The 18,765-nt window shown below is 40.6% G+C and overlaps 1 protein-coding gene across 1 annotated transcript in view; it reads right to left on the bottom strand.

The window, feature by feature from the left end:
- The window catches only part of LOC125462488 (uncharacterized protein C16orf52 homolog B), an 88,577-nt gene extending 70,308 nt beyond the window's left edge, over positions 1-18,269 (bottom strand). The window contains exon 1 of the mRNA XM_048552563.2: positions 17,804-18,269. Coding sequence (XP_048408520.1) covers positions 17,804-17,909 — 106 coding nt within the window. The 5' untranslated portion in view covers positions 17,910-18,269. The remainder of the gene's footprint in view (positions 1-17,803) is intronic.
- Positions 18,270-18,765: the final 496 nt, after the last annotated feature.

Genomic DNA, 18,765 nt, shown 5'->3' with positions numbered 1-18,765 from the left:
TAGTTTTTGCTCTTCCTCCCAAACAGAAAAACACTATCTGCTTTATCTTCCAAAACCTATCAGGATTTTAAAGATATCCCTTTCAGAGCATCATATATCTTCAAGGTGTAGGGCTGCAGGAGGTTCCAGATATAGGGAAGTGCGAGATCATGTTGGGATGTGAAAACAGGATGAGAAATTTTACAAAGGCATAGCATGTGCAACTTTTGGAGATGTGAGGCATTTATTTTGGGCATCAATTTCATGATGTCTTGGAGTGAACTTTGCAGTGAAGCTCTACATATAAGTGACAGGAGATAATACATTTTGAAGACTGCATAGAAAAGAGCAGTCTTTGACTAAAGGCGGGATGAAAAGCCAGAGACAATTATGAAAAGCTGGACAATGATTTGTATATTTCAAGAATAGAACATGTCATGGTAATTAAGCTTAACACGCACATTTAGTAGCAAAATACGTAAATTCATCAATTACAAGGCAGATTTGAAAGATCCCACACCGACAGCATTTAATTGTCAAAACACACAAAACAGGGAGCAAAAGTAACAGTATTTAAACTCTCAGTCTTGGTCAGTGGATAGCAATCTTGATCCTAGAGCCTTGCAGCAGAGACAAGTCATACTCCAGGCCCTGAGCAGAACACTCTACTACAGTGTTGTGGGAATGCAGCACAGTCAGAGGTGCTGTCTTTCAGGTGCAGTGTTAAATCAAGCTCCTTCTTACTCTCTACAGTGGGTGCAAATGATCCCAGGGCAATATTCAAAGAAACAGTGGGAAGTTCTGCTTAATATCCTGCGCCAATATTTATTCCCTAACCAACATCAGAAAATAAATCTTATCATTGTCAGCTTATTACTTGTGACAGCTTGCAGTGTGCAAATTGGCTATGGGTTTTCCTACATTACAACAATGACTACCATTCCAAAAAGTACTCAGTTTACCATAAAGCACTTCCATGACTCAATTGTTGTGAATGGCACTACATAAACACAAGGCTTTCACTGTGGCACTGAAGCAAAAAATTTAAACATTTATATCCCATTCCATTGTTTATAAGAATTACACAGATTGAACAGAGACCAGCCCTATTTTCTAATTTGTACTTTAAACAAGATGATTAAAGCCTTTAAAAAGGACCAGAAAGCTTCCTTGGCGTCTGACTAACACAGATGACAACTAACCCCAATAAAACCAGATTGAGCTGTTGTGCTGTACAATATAATTGGAGAAACATTACAAAAATTACTGCTATCAAGCATATGAATCAAATAACATATGTGAATTTGGACTCAAACTGGTTGTTGCTTGAATCAGTCAATAATGAACTACACAACTTATAAAATACCAAAAAATTTGATTTCAGTGCTGCCTTCATCTCTTAAAAGGGAAGCTCATATTGACAGTCTCAATCTCTCGATCATCAAAACATATGGCACAAAGAAGATGGGTTTTTCAACCCATCAGGTCTCTGGTGGCCTTTTGAAAGATCTATCCAAATAGCCCCACTCCCATGCTCTTTCCTCAGCCCTGCAAATTATTTTCAAGTTCATTCATGGGATGTGAACACTATTGGCATCTTTTGCCCATCCTTAGCTGCTCCTGAAAAGGTGATTGTCAGCCGCTTTCTTAAACTACTTCAGTCCATATGGCGTTGGTTTCCCCCAAAGTGCTTTTAGGGGTGGATTTTGATCTAATGACAGCCAAGGCATAGCTATGTACTTCCAAGTCAGAGTGGTACTCAACGTGGAGGGGAGTTTGCAGGTGATGTTGTTTTCACGCCCTGCTGCTCTTGTACTTCTCGTTGATCCAGACTGCAGTCTTGGAAGATGCTATTAAAAATGCTTTGATTTGTTGTTGCAATGCATCTTTTGGATAATACACAATGCACTGGTGATGGAGAGGATGTACATTTAAGATGGTGGATGAGATGTTGTTTCAAGTTTATATCTGATTTGTCTCTTGAATGTTCTTCTACCTTTGATACATTGCATCGAAGTCACAACTCAGGATGCAAACATATTCCTCATCTCCCTTCTAGTTCAATTGTTAAAGGTACTGTCTACAAGGCCATATACCATAATGCATAGACAAATTGTTATGGATCAACCTTCAAATGCAATGCAGCTCTTGGCCTTAAACTTTGAATCATTGTAGCTGTAAAGCAAACAGCCAAGAGGTAGTACTTAGCAATAATATTACAGAATGCTCAATATTCTCCTATTGGAAGGCAAAACCATACAATGAATAAGGTTAATCATCTGAGATTTATTTTATCAGTGGAATTCAGCAGTTCAAATATATCTTTATATCTTTTGCAACCAAGCCTTAATAAATTGGTCAAATGATGTGGAGGTGCTGTAATGATTCATGACTCTGTTGGGTGAGATCAGAGTTCCTGTTCTTTCATACACAGCAGATACTTTTGTTCAAAACAAAAATAAATAAGTCATGTTAGGTTGTCTTCCATAATCAAGTTATCTATAAACAGCAACCAAATTTCAAATTATATAATTGCCTGCTAGAAAGTTGTATCACATAAGCTAAATCAAACCTAAACAAACAGGACAATCTGCAAAATGTAAGACAGCAAGCAGAGATATTTTATAATAGTGCAGATCCACTCTACACCGTGTTACTGATCTACATGGTTTCTTGTAGCAAAAACAATTCTATTCCAAAAGGCATACATGAAGGGAAGAGGAAATAAACTGACAACCCCACACAAGAGGACTGGAGAAAAGTACAGAGTTGACTGGAGTGAGAACATTACAGCAGTAACACAGAGTAACTGGCTGCATTCAAAACTATTGTCCAAACAAATGTAACATTTAAATCTTTTGGAAAATAAATTCACAGTGCATCCTCAAATAGGGCTCTACGCACTTTCTTATTGTGTCACTGCTGAAAAGATAAAGGAGTTGATAAAAAAAAGTAATCTCACATTTGAACAGTTATTGTAAAACCATTGAAGACAAAATCCCAAGATGATACACAGACAAAACTTGATATGGAACCAGAGGAGGAGACATTAGGAGTGGTGACAAAAGCTTGGTCAAAGAAGTAGGTTTTAAAAAGCATCTTAAAAGGTGGACACAGAAGGAATAACAGAAATTTATAGAGGAAATTCCAGAACCTAGGTATAAGGCACAACAAGTTGTAATGAGAGGAATACAGAATACCTGGAAGGTTAAGGGAGGTAGGGGGAGGAAAATCAATACGAGTCCACTGCAAATCAGGTCAGAGCAAAATTTACTCCAGTGAAACATCCTTTTTGTCATAAAATATCTGAGTTTTTCTTCACAAATTTGGGGGTTATGCCAAGCTCAGTTGACAAAGTAAATGTTTATCAATTACCAATATGATGGAACATAATGTCAGTTAACTGTAGAAATCATTTAAAATAATGTTTAAATGATAACTACACGAATGCGTCTACAAATAGATACCTGCACATCAAATTGTTAAACCTAAGCCCTTATAACATATGGAATGAAAGATATAGGTTTTCTTCCCTATCTCTTTCACTCAAATAGAGGAGGATGGCATGTGGGGAGGGAATTTCAAGCATTACACGGCTGAAAGATCCACTGTCAAAGCTGTAACAGTGGGAGGGGAGAGCAAACTGGTAGCCATCGATGAGAACTAGAGATGATTGCAAAGGTGACTACGGTGAGGGCACAAGAGAATGTGATATTTTCAAGTCACCAAGGAATTAAGATAAGTTTGAAGGTTTGGGAGCGATAGACAAACAGAATTTCATCTGGGTTGGGATACTTGAGCCAGAAATTTGGATAAAGTTATGAAAGATGGAAGTCCAAACAAAGTCACTGGAGAAGTGAATCAAATTTAGAGATAAAAACAATGAGAATGACATTTCAGTGAAATTGGGAAAGATGAGCAAACAATAGGGAGGGGATAGAGCCAACGGAAACTGTGCACTTGGTTGTCAGACAAAAAGTAATGGCTTTTTGCTCTTAAACTGGAGGGGATGTTAAAATAAAAGCAGAGGATCCTAGAAACACCCAACAGTCCTGATAGCATCCATGAAGACAGAAATGATGTTAACTCTTCAGGTCAATGACCTTTCACCATGTACATATTTTGGTGCTTCCAAACAGCCAACCTGACACACGAACAGTTCCAGGTTAAAAGAGAAAGTCTATATATGGTTAGATTTAAACTCAAGGCTGACCCTGTAATCAGCTGGCTGCCCCAGGGGTGACAGGAGCAGAGTCAAAAAAGGAAAATTTAATTAAGATTGGCTACGTTGAGTTGAATGGAACAACCAATTGTGGCATGAACCTTGAATTCTCAATCCCATGAGGAAGGGGCGCTAAATTTTTTTCCAGGACTGAGGCTGAGGGGCACTGGTTAAGTAAAGAAATCAAGAGATATGAAACTAAAACAGGTGAACACGGTTGAGATACTGGTTAACAATCACCTAAACAGGTAGTGTACCAGATTTTGGGATTTAAAAGGTCAGCTTTGGTTCTATGCTTCAGTCCCTTCTTTTCCAGTATTTACTTCCAATGCTGAACCATCACCAGTGGTGGATGTATAACAGCTTGCCTGCTGGCTGTATAAAATCAATCCCAGCTAATGGGTTAATGATATACAAGTATTAGAGAACAAAAAGACAGTTCATAGTAACCCATTTGCCTTCATAATCTGCAACCAGCAAATCAATTACAAGACTTTATTCATTGCTTAAGGCTCACCCTTCTTAGCATCTGTACTTATCTACTTTCCAGACAACTCAAAAACAGAAAAGAGAACTCTAAAGTGTAGCTTCAAGCAACAGAGTCAGGAACAGCTGCTACCACATACACTGAACTGACTAATCGTGGTTGATACTCTATTTACATTCATATGTGTTGCAAAGATATCCATGCCTACTGCTTTTTACTCAACAGTGCTGTGAAAACAAACAAACAAGTACAATATCACTTGTCTACTTTATGAGGTTTGCAATGTGATTCAGATCACTGAAAATCTCATTTTTGGACGGATTCAATATTTCATCTTTACAAAACACTTCAATTATGATTCTGTTTTAATGAGACCACCCTTGTGGATGAATTAGTACTGTCATGACACAAGCAGAAATTTACTTATTTGCACACATCAATTTGCTGCATTCACATACAGTCTGTGGCTAATGAGGTATAATAACCTTCAGAGATTTAAATGAATTTAAAAAACATTTAACAGAGGACAAGAGTTGCCACGTGAATTTAATCTATATGGAAAATATCCATATTTTTGGTAATATTAATCTGTTCTAAACAGATTAAAAATAGTGTACCTGCTGGTAAAAGTACTGGGAGATTTCAGCTACCCATCAATGCTCCTCATGTGTCTCCCATAATCTCCCAGTGTCTTTCAAATTTTACCACTTAAATCTATCTGTTCTTCTGGATATATTAAAAGTCGTAAAATAGATTAAAAGAAAATAGACAAAACAATTTTCACATCTGCAAAACATATTCAAGTATTATATAACACATCAATAATTGATGTCATTTCTCACTGCCACAACATTGCATCCCAATTGATGAAACCACTCGCAATGCAGCAAAACCAGTTATAAATACATGAACAGGTTCTCCATGAAGCCAGAAACCACTTACTGATTCAATCGCCCAAAACCGTCCCACTGTTATTGAAATTGCCCTGTTCATACTGTATCCGAGTAACTACTGTTAACACTACTCAGAATAAATCCTTTTGAAGCTGCAACCTTCCCCAAAGCTTAAGGAAGTTCCATAGTGGGCCACAGCAGCAAAAACATTTCTTTTATTCATTCACAGGATGATGGTGTCACTGACAAAGCGAGCATTTATTGCCTATCCCTAAATGCCAAGAGGACAGTTTAAGAGTCAACCACGTTACTGTTGGTCTGGAGTCAAGTCCCACCATCAGCTGTGGCAGGATTCAAGCCTGGGTCCCCAGAACATTAAGATAACAAAGTGTGGAGCTGGATGAACACAGCAGGCCAAACAGCATCTCAGGAGCACAAAAGCTGACGTTTCGGGCCTAGACCCTTCATCAGAGCATTCCCCAGAACATTACCTGGGTCTCCGGATTAATAGTTTAGCGGTAATGCCACTAGGCCATCACCTCTCCTTTGCTGCCAATTGGCCAAGCAATGGAACCGCACCAGCTGGTATCTCTGACAGCACATTGTCATGGGTGATGATATTTGCAACAGCAAACTTGAACAATTATAAAGCTCATACCCACCTGTGGCTCAACAGGGGAAAACAAACACGTGCATATAAATACTGTAGTGCTTTTCATGATCACTGGGCATCTCGTGCAGTGTTAATTAAATACATTCGGAAGTATAGTCACTGCTGTAAAGTAGCATATAAAGCATATTTAAGTATCATTAAATACATCACAGTAAAATAATGACCATTCTCCACCTATGTTAATGCACCAGGATACAGGATTATTAAATTTGTCTTCAGCCTTGACCATTTCAAAGTTGAAATAGCTACTGATAATGTCAGCAACTACACCCATAGCGAACTCCAATAAATAAGTGTGATAAATGCGATAATTTCTTTTCAAGCTTTGGCTGAATGATAAATATTGGCCAGGGCTTTTTTTTTGGGGGGGGGACGCGGATGTGACATTACCCTAGGGGCCAGTATTTCATAACCAAGTGACCCTTTACAGACACGTGGAGAGTCCTTGACACTGGTCCAGCTCCCTCAGATCCAGCTCTGAGAGTGAACAGGGCGTATGACACTCCTGTTCTTATGTCAGCCAGGGCTCTCTGATTGGAGCAGATTAACAGCCCCAGTCAGGAAATTCATATTCTCGGAGGTCCTCCTAGCTGACCTCATTATAATCAATCCATCCCTTTCCGAGTCCAAGGACATAAGCCTTCTTTTTTGGTATACTCTTCCTGGGGCATTTTAGCACCTGGTCAGTTTCATCCACCTCTGCCTCTGATACAGACGGCAGGTAACCCACAGTAGCTTGCCTCTTGCACCTGGAGCATCTTGGAAGAAACTCATTCTCTTCTTCAGGCGGCAAAGGTGTTGAGACAGCAACATCCGCCATGTCCACCTCAGATTCCGAGGTATGTTCAATGCTTGACAGAGAAGGAGAACCAACAGGTTCCAGAACAGTCAAAAAGCTTGCCCAGGAGCTGCACACGTTTTGCTCCTGCACCATTGTCAAGTTTACAGCTTTCATATGGTCTACGTGCTTGTTCAGAACCGTTGCACCGAACTTTACATGGCATTGGATCTGACCTCGCCTATGACTCTTAACTATGCAGGGTCATTTCCATGGTTCCTACACCAAACTTTGACCCCTGAAGTAAAAACTCTCTCTCTCGCTTTGTGGAGTTGTGTGTCTGGCATTAGTGTTCCTTATGTCATTTCACCCTTCCACCCCCTGATCTGGGAAGATCAGTTTTAACCTGATGTGAAGTCTTCTCCCCATCAGCAACTGTACTGGAGCCTATCCCTGTAGTTGCATGAGGCGTGGACCTTTAATCAAACAGGAACCGGGACAGTTTGGTATCTAGTGAAGCTGTACACTGTTTCAAATAGCCTGCCTTCAAAGTCTGGACTGCTCTTTCTGCCAAACCATTGAATGAGGGACAGAATGAAGCTGCCCTTATTTGTAAAATGCCATTCGACTTTAGGAAATATTCAAATTCCCTCCAGGTAGATGATGACCCATTATCTGTGACCAACAGTTCCGGGAGTCTGTGATTTGCAAAGGATGCATGCAGTCTGTCTATTGTCATTCCCATGTTTGACAAATGAACTCTAGACACATCCAGCTGCTTTGGGCAGATGGCCACAATAACTAAAAACATTGAGCCCATGAAAGGGCTTGCACAGTCAATGTGTAACTAAGTTCAGGGTTTACCCATCCATTCCCAAGAATGTGGGGGAGCTGCTGCCACTAATTTTTGTCCTTATTGGCACTCTGGGCACTGTCCCACCAATGTGGCTATGTCTGCATCCAATCCTAGCCACCAGACGTAACTTCTTGTCAACATCTTCATTTTGGGAACTCTAGATGACCTCAGTGGAGTTCAGCCAGTATCTGGTGGTAACCTTTGCTCACGACAATCACTCTCGCTCCCCATAATAATGCCATACTTTGATCTGGTCTCTCCGGGTTTCAAATCTGGTTGCGACAGCCTTTTGGTTTCCCCCATCACATCAGCTGCTTCAGTTTCGCCAGGACCGGATCTTTCTGCTTGCAAAATCTGATACTGTCAACTGTGACTGGAAGTGTGCCCAGAAAGTTTAAAACCATTGCAGACTCTCCCAGTTGCAGCACCACTGGTGGTGTAAATGCCAGCGGGAGACAGCTCAATGTGTCCACATTTGCTAATTGGCGCACCATATGGTGTCCCAACTTGTAATAATATACACTTAGTGTTAGAGCCCAGAGCTGAATTCTGCCTGTAGATATGGGTGGCACTGCCTTGCCCTCTTTAAGCAGACCTAGCAGGGGTATGTGGTCCATTACTATTACAAATTTGTACGTGTAAAGCTCTAGGTGGAACTTACTGACTCCAAATATGATTGCCAAACCTTCCTTCTCTATCTGGGGTGTATTTACACCCTGCATTAGTCAAAGTCCTGGATGCATACACAACTGGGCGTTCCTTTCCATTAGGCTACCTATGAGCTAGTACTAACCTGGTGCCACATGGAAGGCATCGCATGTCAACAGCAGATCTCTCTTGGGATAACAATGTGCCAACACCTTTGAGGATGATGGCTGTTTCCTCACTTCCCTGAAAGCTATGGCTTGGCTGCGTGACCATTTCCAAGGCTATACAGGGTGATGTCTGAAAAAGGAGAAGTTGGACTCTACAGCCTGTTGAGCCTGCTACACCATTCATGAAGCTGAACTTCTACCTCAATTCCACTTTGCTACCTGCTCCCCAAGTTTTTTTTTTAAATTCACTCATGGGATATGGATATCATTGGCAGGACAAACATTTATTGCCCAACCCTAACTGTCCTTGAGAGGGGCAAAATCTCACCGAAAATCTATTCATCTCAGCCTTAAATATATTCAAAGACCAAGTGCAGTATAATGATTGTGAAAGTACTTCAGAATGACAAAAATGAAAGCTGTTGCTGGTTAGAAGTGTATAACGCATCTAAAGGAACATGGAAAGTGGCAGTTTCTTCAAACCATAACAAGCCACGACGTATTCAGAAGAGAACAGTTCTGTTTTAAGTAGGTAAGTCCACGGGGCTCCAACTAGATGGCAGATGAACATTCAAAGGCCTACTAACTGATGTGTAGGAAGCACAAATTTGCCTTCAAAAGAGAAACCAAACACATAAAATAATTAAAGAAATCAGAAACACGCTATCTGTAAACACCATGAGAACTAAACCATTAAGCAGTTACCAGGCTTCGCTTAAAAGTTATTTTTACTCTTTTTCCTTGTAGACAGATTTCACAGCAAGTGAAACATTTTTATTATATTTTATATATTGTATTTTATTTCTGTTACTGAGCACTTATAATTATAATTACTCAATCACACTGCCACGTGTAACTCCAAAACATCGACATGCACCTTGGTTTTGCAGACACATGCTATCCTAAATGGCAAATTAGGACAAATCTTATGATAATTAATAATTAACATAGGATTTCAGATTTAAATTTTGCAGTCCCTCCCTCTAACTTCACCTGAAACATAATCACAATAGCTTAATTGAGAGTTCTGAGTAACTGCCAAATTTCTCATGTTATAACAGCAAATGCATTTCAAAATTCACTTAATTAGCTTTAAAGTGCTTTGAAGAGTTCAGTGGTCATGAGGAGTGCAATGTAAATGCAAAATATTTATTTTCTTTCCCTCTATGTATGATACGATTGAGATCTTTTGTTTTAAAACCCTGCAAATAAATCAATATACTGCTAATTCAGTAATTACTTTAGCCACAAAACGTCACTCAAGAGAATTAGACTACTAGACTATGTTGGTTAATTATCATCTGCATCTTTTTTCAAGGCAAAGTTAGAGCAGAGTTCATCAGAATGATCTCTTTGAACTATGCATTATTCACACATTTTAAAGCCAGTTTAACTGCAGCCTGCACTGAGGTCTTATGTTAAAAACCATAAATAAATGCAGTTAAAGCATTACCAACAATAGATTAGCATTGGTCTTTTTCCATTAGTAAGGATCACATTTCCTTCAGTCCAGTATGGCAACATATTAGGCCAACAGATAAACATCAATCGAAAGGAATCTCATGCATATTACACTGTACGTGGGTCACGTCTGGCGTATACAGGACATGCTCCAAACTACAGTTCTGAAGTAATCCTATCTAAAAAGATGTGTTATCTAAGCATGTAATGACAGGTTCTTTGATGGTTTTTGACTACGGCCCACAACCTAAAAATGTAACTAAGTTCAAAAACACTTTTTGTCATTTTTTTTAAAGCAGATACTATTTATACATTTTAAATCGCAACTGTGAGGTGATTTATTTTCAAAATCAGCCTCCATCCAAACAGATTCCTTGAGTTAATACTCAGTAAAAAGACATATCCAAAAATGTAAGGTTACACCATAAATGTTCGTAAGAAGCTTTCTTTTCCAGATTCTGACCGGCCTGTTGTATATTTCCAGTTTTTGTTTTTGTTTAGAGTAAGTTGCTCAATTCAAACACAAAAATCCAAAATATTAAACCAGTTGCAACTTTCTTGCCGAGGGAGAGGGCTTGACCTCAGTATCAATTTTTGTTTCCTTCCGTCCTTCAGGATGCAGCTCTGTGCAAAACTATAATCTGTTTCTATAGCTGGCTTCCTTTTTATATTGGAGACCTTTCCTGTACTTGGCTTTTGAGGTGATCGCTTCCATGAAAAATTCTGCAAGCAGACTCTACTTTTGTCTCCAAGTCTGACAAATTTTTATTTTTGAGATTTGAATGAATATGGGCACTAAGACCAGTAATCTGATTAAATAAGGAACCATGTCAGTATTTGAGGTCAGGCTAAATTTTCATTCAATTTAGAAATTTGTACCAACAAAGTTGCTTCACTATATATACACACTTCAATCCCAGAATAAGCATAAGATAATATTATGGCAATCCATCAGAGCAAAGTTAATGACTCCAGTGCAACTAGGAGGCAAGTTAATTGGCTCAAATAGAAAGCAAAATGTTATAAAAGGTGTCAATGGAGAATCTTAAGCACCTTACAGCTACAGATCAAGAGGATCTTGGTGTTCTGAGCGCGTGTTATGCAGGTCTACCAGTGTTTCACGTTGACTGTGGTTGTTAGAAATAGCCCCAATCTATTCAAAGAAAAGTAGACTGTGAGATTTGGAACAGAATGAGTTTTAGAGCCAATAGATAAGGGAGGGAGCAAGAATCACAAAGCAGTGACAGTTCCTTACAGAATCTGCAAGAAAAGTCTCTTTACAATGCAAACTACAGTAATGTTAGAGCATTCATATAAAACAAACAGCAGACAGTTTGCAGTGGGGATGACTGTGCAAAACAATGGGAGTGCCCGAGTTCTCAGTTCACTCCACTTTTACCTTGGCAGCAAGGACAGAATAAATACACAAACAATTGCAATGATTTTCAAAAGTATAACAGAGCCACTTTAAGTCTGCCTCCAGGACAAACAGGGACATTTTTTACAACCAAGTGGCAAGCTACCTAAGGTGATATATAATTCCTGATTTGCAGGAGCTGGGGCATCAATTTGAACCATAAAACAATCTCCAGAACGCAACTCCAACCAACAAACCACAACATTAATTTCACATTTTAGTCCATCACATTAATAATATATGTACAAAATAATGCACTAATGTCCAAGAACAGCACAGCAGTTGTTCCCTCGGTTGCTACCATCTCGTTTGCGCTGAGACTGCAGATGCCCGAGATCATCCAGAAATGCTCATTATTGAAATGTTGGAAGACTGTTGCGAAGGTCAGCATGAAGTGACTCAAGAATCTATAAGGCAAGCACATTGGACTCAAACCACATAAAGCTCAGATCCTGTAAAGCATTGGAAACCATTTCAAGAGGTATAAACTGCAGATGTGACGTACTAAAATACGACAGAAAACAGAACTGACCATTAATGAGAGTCCAAACAGATAATCTAAACCCATGATTTATGGTAGAGTGATGTCGTTAACAACTATCAATGTTAAACCAATGAGAAAGCAAAAAAATGCATTTGTACCCTCCTACAAAATCAAATTAATGGAATCATTAAATGTTTTTCTTACTTTTAAAATTAATGCAAAGTTTGCAAGAAACAGTGGTCTAATGGGATTAGACACTGTCAAACATGGATTGTGTCAACTCTTAACTTTGACTCCAAAATAAGTACAAAAATGATCCATTAGTGGAAGAAGCCAAGAAACAAGGGCATCTCTGGTGTCAGCATCTGAAGAGCCCAGCCCAGACATAGGTACATGTAAAACAACCCGTGAGGTTACTTGAAGCTAATCAGGCTGCAGTAGATTATAAATTATGTTTTGTTCTGTAGCATTTATGCTGGAATTGACACTAAAAATCGCATTCTTGCTTTAATCTAACACGTTTACAAAATACAATGGTAGTTTTGTTACAGGACATGGGTTAACGCCTGTAATCATCCTGACAGCAGAACTTCATATGGGACAATCTGAAAACAGGTTCCACACAAAGTAGCTGTAAAAGAACCAGATCTAGAATCAAACTGAAGAATAGGAAGAGCATCACACTACTGGGTGGTAAAATAATGTGCAAAATAATTTAAAGGAAATGGTACAAACCAAGAGAATTGAAGACTTCAGTGAAAGTTAAGGCTTTCACAGGTTATTGTTATGGGCCAAACATGAAAATCGAGGTGTTAGAATAAGTGCAATAAAAAAATGCAGCTGCTAAATCAATCAGGAAAGATCACGGAAGTCAGCTCAACAAAACTACGCAATTAAAAGACCTACTCATACTTTTGGAAATTATTTTAACAACTGCTGATTATCTCAGACTTTATAAAACATTGGTACATTTAGACTTGCTACATCCAAAAAGGTCAAGCGGTTCTTCCAGTAGCTTAGCAAGGTTGTTTTGCTTTGTGCTACTGATGAAAATTCCACAATCTCAATAATAAAAATCTACGCATAATCGCAGGAAGCACAGAAAGTCAAAAAAAGACTTTTAATCTGCTGTTCAATCTAGTGATTTCTAGCTATTTGAAAATCTAGATGTATTGAATTCTGCGATAAAGTGTGGAGCTGGAGGAAAATTCTGAAGAAGGGTCCCAACCCGAAACGTCAGCTTTCCTGTTCCTCTGATGCTGCCTGGCCTGCTGTATTCCTCCAGCTCCACACTTTGTTATCTCTCATTCCAGTTCTTGTTATCTCAGTGTATTAAATTCTAGCTAGTTGTGGCATAATTGAAACTATTTGTCTAGAATAACATGCAATCAGAATGCAAATAGGGCTACTTATACAATACTGTGCTCAGTAAAGTATGAACCATTTAGTAACTTGAAAGATTTCAATGTGAAACCCTGCATAACTGCAAAGAATTAAAACATAATTTCTTTTCCCATAAAGTGAATCAACTACTTTATAATTTGAAAAGGCATTAAGTGATTCTCAAGTACTTAGAATGACAGAAAACACAATTTAATAGAAATTACCAGTATGGTTAGAAACTCTTTGGACTATCAAAATATTTTGCACTGTTATTCTTAACTAAAAGCTTAGATGGCTTTTTTTAAAACAACATTTTTATGTACTGCAATGGGAAAAGATGCTCATCCCCTCAAACCTGTTCCCCCATACAATCAGAACACAGCTCATCTAATTAGCTCAACATCCACAGATTTTGAGGGAAGAATTCCAGATTTCCATCATACTTTGCTGGATAAAATGCTTCATGATTTCATTTCTGAATCACCTAGCTTCAATTTTAAGATTATGTCCCTATTGTCAGATGCCCTGGTGGTTAGAAAAGACTTGACCAAATCCATCAATTTAGTTTATAATTTTATGTGCCTTGATCACATCACCACTCAACCTTCAAAAATGCAAAGAACACAAATCAAGTTTATACTCCCGAGAGCTTTTTCACATTAACTTTAGTTTACAATGTCTTCCCCTACACCATCCATACCCACTATTTTACAGAAAATAGAGGGCAACTAGAGACAGCAGGAACGAAAGCACAGCAAAGAAATCACAGCCGCACTTCTGTGGTCAAAAAGCAATGCAGAATAGGAGCCCGGAAGACAAGACCATTCATTGCATAGAAATCTCGTTAAAGTTTAAATTAATTTCCTTCTGACCTGGGAAAAAAAACACTGGCATGCTGTTTGGCTTCTTATTGTTTAATCAACAAACCCACAGCAAGATCACAGGGTGCATACATGCTTGTGAATGAGTATCTATACTATACGAACAATGATAGTGTCCGTTTCTCATTGATTATTAATTAACGATCATAAATATAGTTAGCCACACCATTGAAATGAAGCATGATTAGAATTAATTTGAAATCTAACATTTCATCTCAAAAGAATCAGTTACCTACATCTTCAAACTATCAACTTTGCATAAAGAAATTAAAGAAACAACACTTAAGAGCAAAAACAAGAAGTTGGACCTGGACCGTGCAAAAAAAAGGCTATTTATCTATGTATTATAAATCTCCAAGTACGAACTAAAAGGAAATCCATTAGCTACACTGAGCTGTTTTCTAACATTACAATTTGAGAGATTGCTATGGTTACTGATTGCACCACACAGTTGTTCGGAGAGGTTAACAGCCATTTAAACTGGGCTGCTGAAACATTTAATCGGCAAAATACTCAGCGCACATTAGCAACTTACATGAAAATTAGTCCACCTACTCAAAGCCCCTCAATCATTTCTAAAGATGCTCTGCAGCAGAAACAGCAGTAAGAATGCCAACAGAAAACTCTTGGAGGAAACTCACAGTACAAAAACAGAATGAAAGTGCAAATATTTACTTGATGTCTTTGACATTCCCAGGTTTTCCCAAACTAGTTTTGAGGCAATTGTTGTTTGAGAGGTGCAGTTGCTTCAAGTAAATGGACAGGACTAAATGTGCAGCAAGACCCCAGAAACAGCAATGGGATAAACATCTAAACTGATTTTGTCATAAATATTGATCAGTACGTCAGGCATTGGCTGCTTTTCTTCAAATAGTGTTCCCAGATCAGTGATGCAGACATGAAAATAGAGCCCTACTTTGATGTCTCATCCAAAAATGTCACCTCTGACTGCAGTTTTTCGCCCAGGTGTGTCAGCCTTGATCATGTTCTCAAGACTCAGAGCAGGAGCGCCAACACTGAGCCAAGGGTTGCCACAAAAAATTAATGCAAAATAAATCAGTACCAAGATTTAGTCGTATGTGAAACTTTCTGAGTTTTAATTAAACAATGCCAGGTGCAGTGTAAGTGCACTGCTGTATGATCATGAACATCCCTGTCCCAAAAGCCACAATAGGTCACAGATCGGCTGCAACCATCTGCTCTAGTTTTTTGCAAACTTCATTTCTTCAAAAAATTACTAGTTGTTTTTTATAAGCCAAAACCTCCAGGAATCATAAAGTTAAAATAGTATTTCTAAATTAAGAAGCATTTGCAGTCATATACACATGATGTTTTCAATATCTGTACCATTACACTGTTTGTAAAAATCAAGTACTTCTAACAAATTTAGCCATATTAGATCTTTGAATCTCTAATAATCATACCGTTTTTATTATTAATAAACTGTTCCTGCTTTCCTTTCAAATTCTTCTACAGGGCAGCATTTTAAAAGTTCTGCAAACAAAAGTATTTGGTTTTTAATATTAAAAGATGGACTATTCACATCTATTTTGCTTACTGCATTCTATTCTACTGATTACCAAGTCCTCATTTTAAGTATCATTTAATACAAAGGAATAATATTTTACATCACTTCAGCTTGACTAGTAACGTGTAAGTGTGACAAGACGGCCTTTAAAAATGCAAACAAAGAATCACACATGAGAAATATTCAGCACAAGTGAGCTACTTAAACAGATAGCACACCTCTTAAAACCCAAAACAAATGTATACGACTTGAAACGAGATCAGCCACTGCAACATTTCAAATCAAATGGATCTGGTTTGTCCTGATATAGGGTAGGAAAAGTTTTCTCTTCAATATGTGCCACACAAGATTTCCTGAGATAGTAGGAACTGCAGATGCTGGAGAATCTGAGATAACAAGGTGTAGAGTTGGACGAACACAGCAGGCCAAGGAGCATCAGAGGAGCAAGAAAGCTGACATTTCGGGCCTAGACCCCTCTTCAGAAATGCGGGAGGGGAAGGGGGGTCTGAAATGAATAGGGAGAGAGGGGGAGGGGAAAATGGATAGAGGAGAAGATAGGTGGAGAGGAGACAGACAGGTCAAAGAGGCAGAGATGGAGCCAGTAAAGGTGAATGTAGGTGGGGAGTTAGGGAGGTGATAGGTCAGTCCAGGGAGAACAAACAGGTCAAGGGAGCGGGTTGAGGTTAGCAGGTAGGACAAGAGGGTAGGGCTTGAGGTGAGAGGACGGGATAACTGGGAGGAAGGACAGGTTAGGGAGGCGGTAGGGGGAGGGGAGATTTTGAAGCCTGTGAAGTCCACATTGATATCATTGGGCTGCAGGGTTCCCAAGCGGAATATGAGTGACTGTTCCTGCAACCTTCAGGCAGCATCGTTGTGGCACTGCAGGAGGCCCAGGATGGACATGTTGTCTGAGGAATGGGAGGGGGAGTTGAAATGGTTCACAACTAGGAGGTGCAGTTGTTTAGTGCAAACCGAGCGTGGGTGTTCTGCAAAGCAGTCCCCAAGCCTCTGCTTGGTTTCCCCAATGTAGAGAAGGCCATAACTCAGTAAGTGCTACACCTGCCCCTACACCTCCCCCCCCACCCACATTCCAGGTCCCAAGAAGAATTTCCACATCAAACAGATGTTCACTTGTGCATCTGCTAATGTGGAATACTACATCCACTGTTCCCATTGCAGAGGAGGAACAAATGTGATAACTCGCATCATACGCCAGAATAAATGATTTCTTCTTGATTAACTTAGAATTTAAAAGATTAAATCAATACAGTGTGGAGCTGGAGGAACACAGCAGATCAGGCAGCATCAGAGGAGCAGGAAAGTAGACGTTTCGAACCTGCACTATCCAGTCCCAACAACGGGTCAAGGCCCAAAACGTCCGTCCTCCTGTTCCTTTGATGCTGCCTGACCTACTGTGTTCTTCCAACTCCACACTGCAATGTCCCAGGGTGTTATACTTTTTACACAATAATAGGTCGGTGCATTGTCTCATTCACTAGCAAAAACAGAGAGAAGTCCCGAGCAGAGGCAGGACTAGGGGAAATGGGAAAGAAAGAAACAGGCAAAGGACAAAACAACAAGAAGCAGAGGTGAGGACAAACAAGTGGGAGACTAGCGGGTAAGGGGCGGGACGTTGATGGACCCAAGAGGTAAGGGCACAAGGGTCTTATCGTTGAGGGAACACAGGGCACTCAAGGTGTTGTTTGGGCAGAACCCGAAGGCAAGAGGTCAGGGGCAGACACAGGGAGAAAAGAATTAAAGTTATCAGTGAGACGGTTTAGGATTAGGGATGTTGTGAAGTGTTTGGGAGGCGTAGAGGGGAAACGGTTTGGTAGGAAGAATGTACGGGAATGGGGAGATCTGGGATGTTGGATGAGAGTACAGGATAAGGTCCAGGGGAATGGTTTTGTTGTAGGGATGTGGCTGGGGTGGGAACAGACACCCACCTGCTGACTCGCCGGTGTTGATCCAGTCAGGGTTGGCCAGGCTGGCGATGGCGAAGATGTCGGCCGCCAAGAAGAGACATCCTGAAATAATGGTCAGTTTATCCATGGCGGGTCCCAGCCGGCGGCAATGGGAGAGCGGCCGCCCTCACTCCGCATTCAGACAGCGGCGGCTTTCAGCCGCCCGCCCCGAGCCGCGAAGCATCGCCCGAGCCCAGCCGGGCCCGGCCCGCGGAGCCCAGACCACGGGGCTCGGACCCCGGCCCTCAATCCGAGCGCGGCTCCTGCTGATTCCCGCTTCGGTCGGCCTCAGTTTCCCGTCTCCATTGTCGGTAAGTGACCGGGGAAAAGGGAGGAGGGTAAACGGGTGAGAATAGATCCGATCGAAAGACCACCCCCCCTCCCCCTCGGCCCCAGGAGCGCCTCGAAAGACGAGGACAGCGATTCACTCAGCGGCGACCGCAACGCCAGCGTGCGCGCCCCCGGCGCACGCAGCCTGCCCGCGGGGACACGGACGTAGGCGGGGTCGCGAACGCCACCAACCCGCGGGGGACAGACGTAGGCGGGAACGCGCGCGCATTTCAGTTCCCGCCCCCGTTCCCAAGAGACGGGATGAAGCCTACATGGCGGAATCCCGGATGGTGCTGCAGGTCTGTGTGTTCAGCGGCAACGCTCCGATTCAGAAGGTTCTGGTTTCAAACCCTGCTCCCGAAGGTCAAAAATCGACGCCGACCCTGTCGCAATGCGGTGCTACGGGAGCGCCGCACGGTCGCGGGGTCAAAAGTGAGGGAGTGCTCTTCTTGAAGTTCAGACAGACAAAGGAGGGGTACAGAAGTTAAAGGGATGCTGAGTGGGGAAGTAAAATTGCAGAAGTGGAAATCGGAAATGCATTCACTAAAAGACTCTTGACCAATGGCAGTTGACAAAAGGTCATCGATTTGAAACATTAACTTTGTTTCTCTCTC

The sequence above is a fragment of the Stegostoma tigrinum genome, chromosome 23 (genome assembly GCF_030684315.1).
Source record: "Stegostoma tigrinum isolate sSteTig4 chromosome 23, sSteTig4.hap1, whole genome shotgun sequence".
Taxonomy (NCBI): domain Eukaryota; kingdom Metazoa; phylum Chordata; class Chondrichthyes; order Orectolobiformes; family Stegostomatidae; genus Stegostoma; species Stegostoma tigrinum.
The sequence above is the reverse complement of the archived record's forward strand: the minus strand, read 5'-3'. Positions and strand labels throughout refer to the sequence as shown.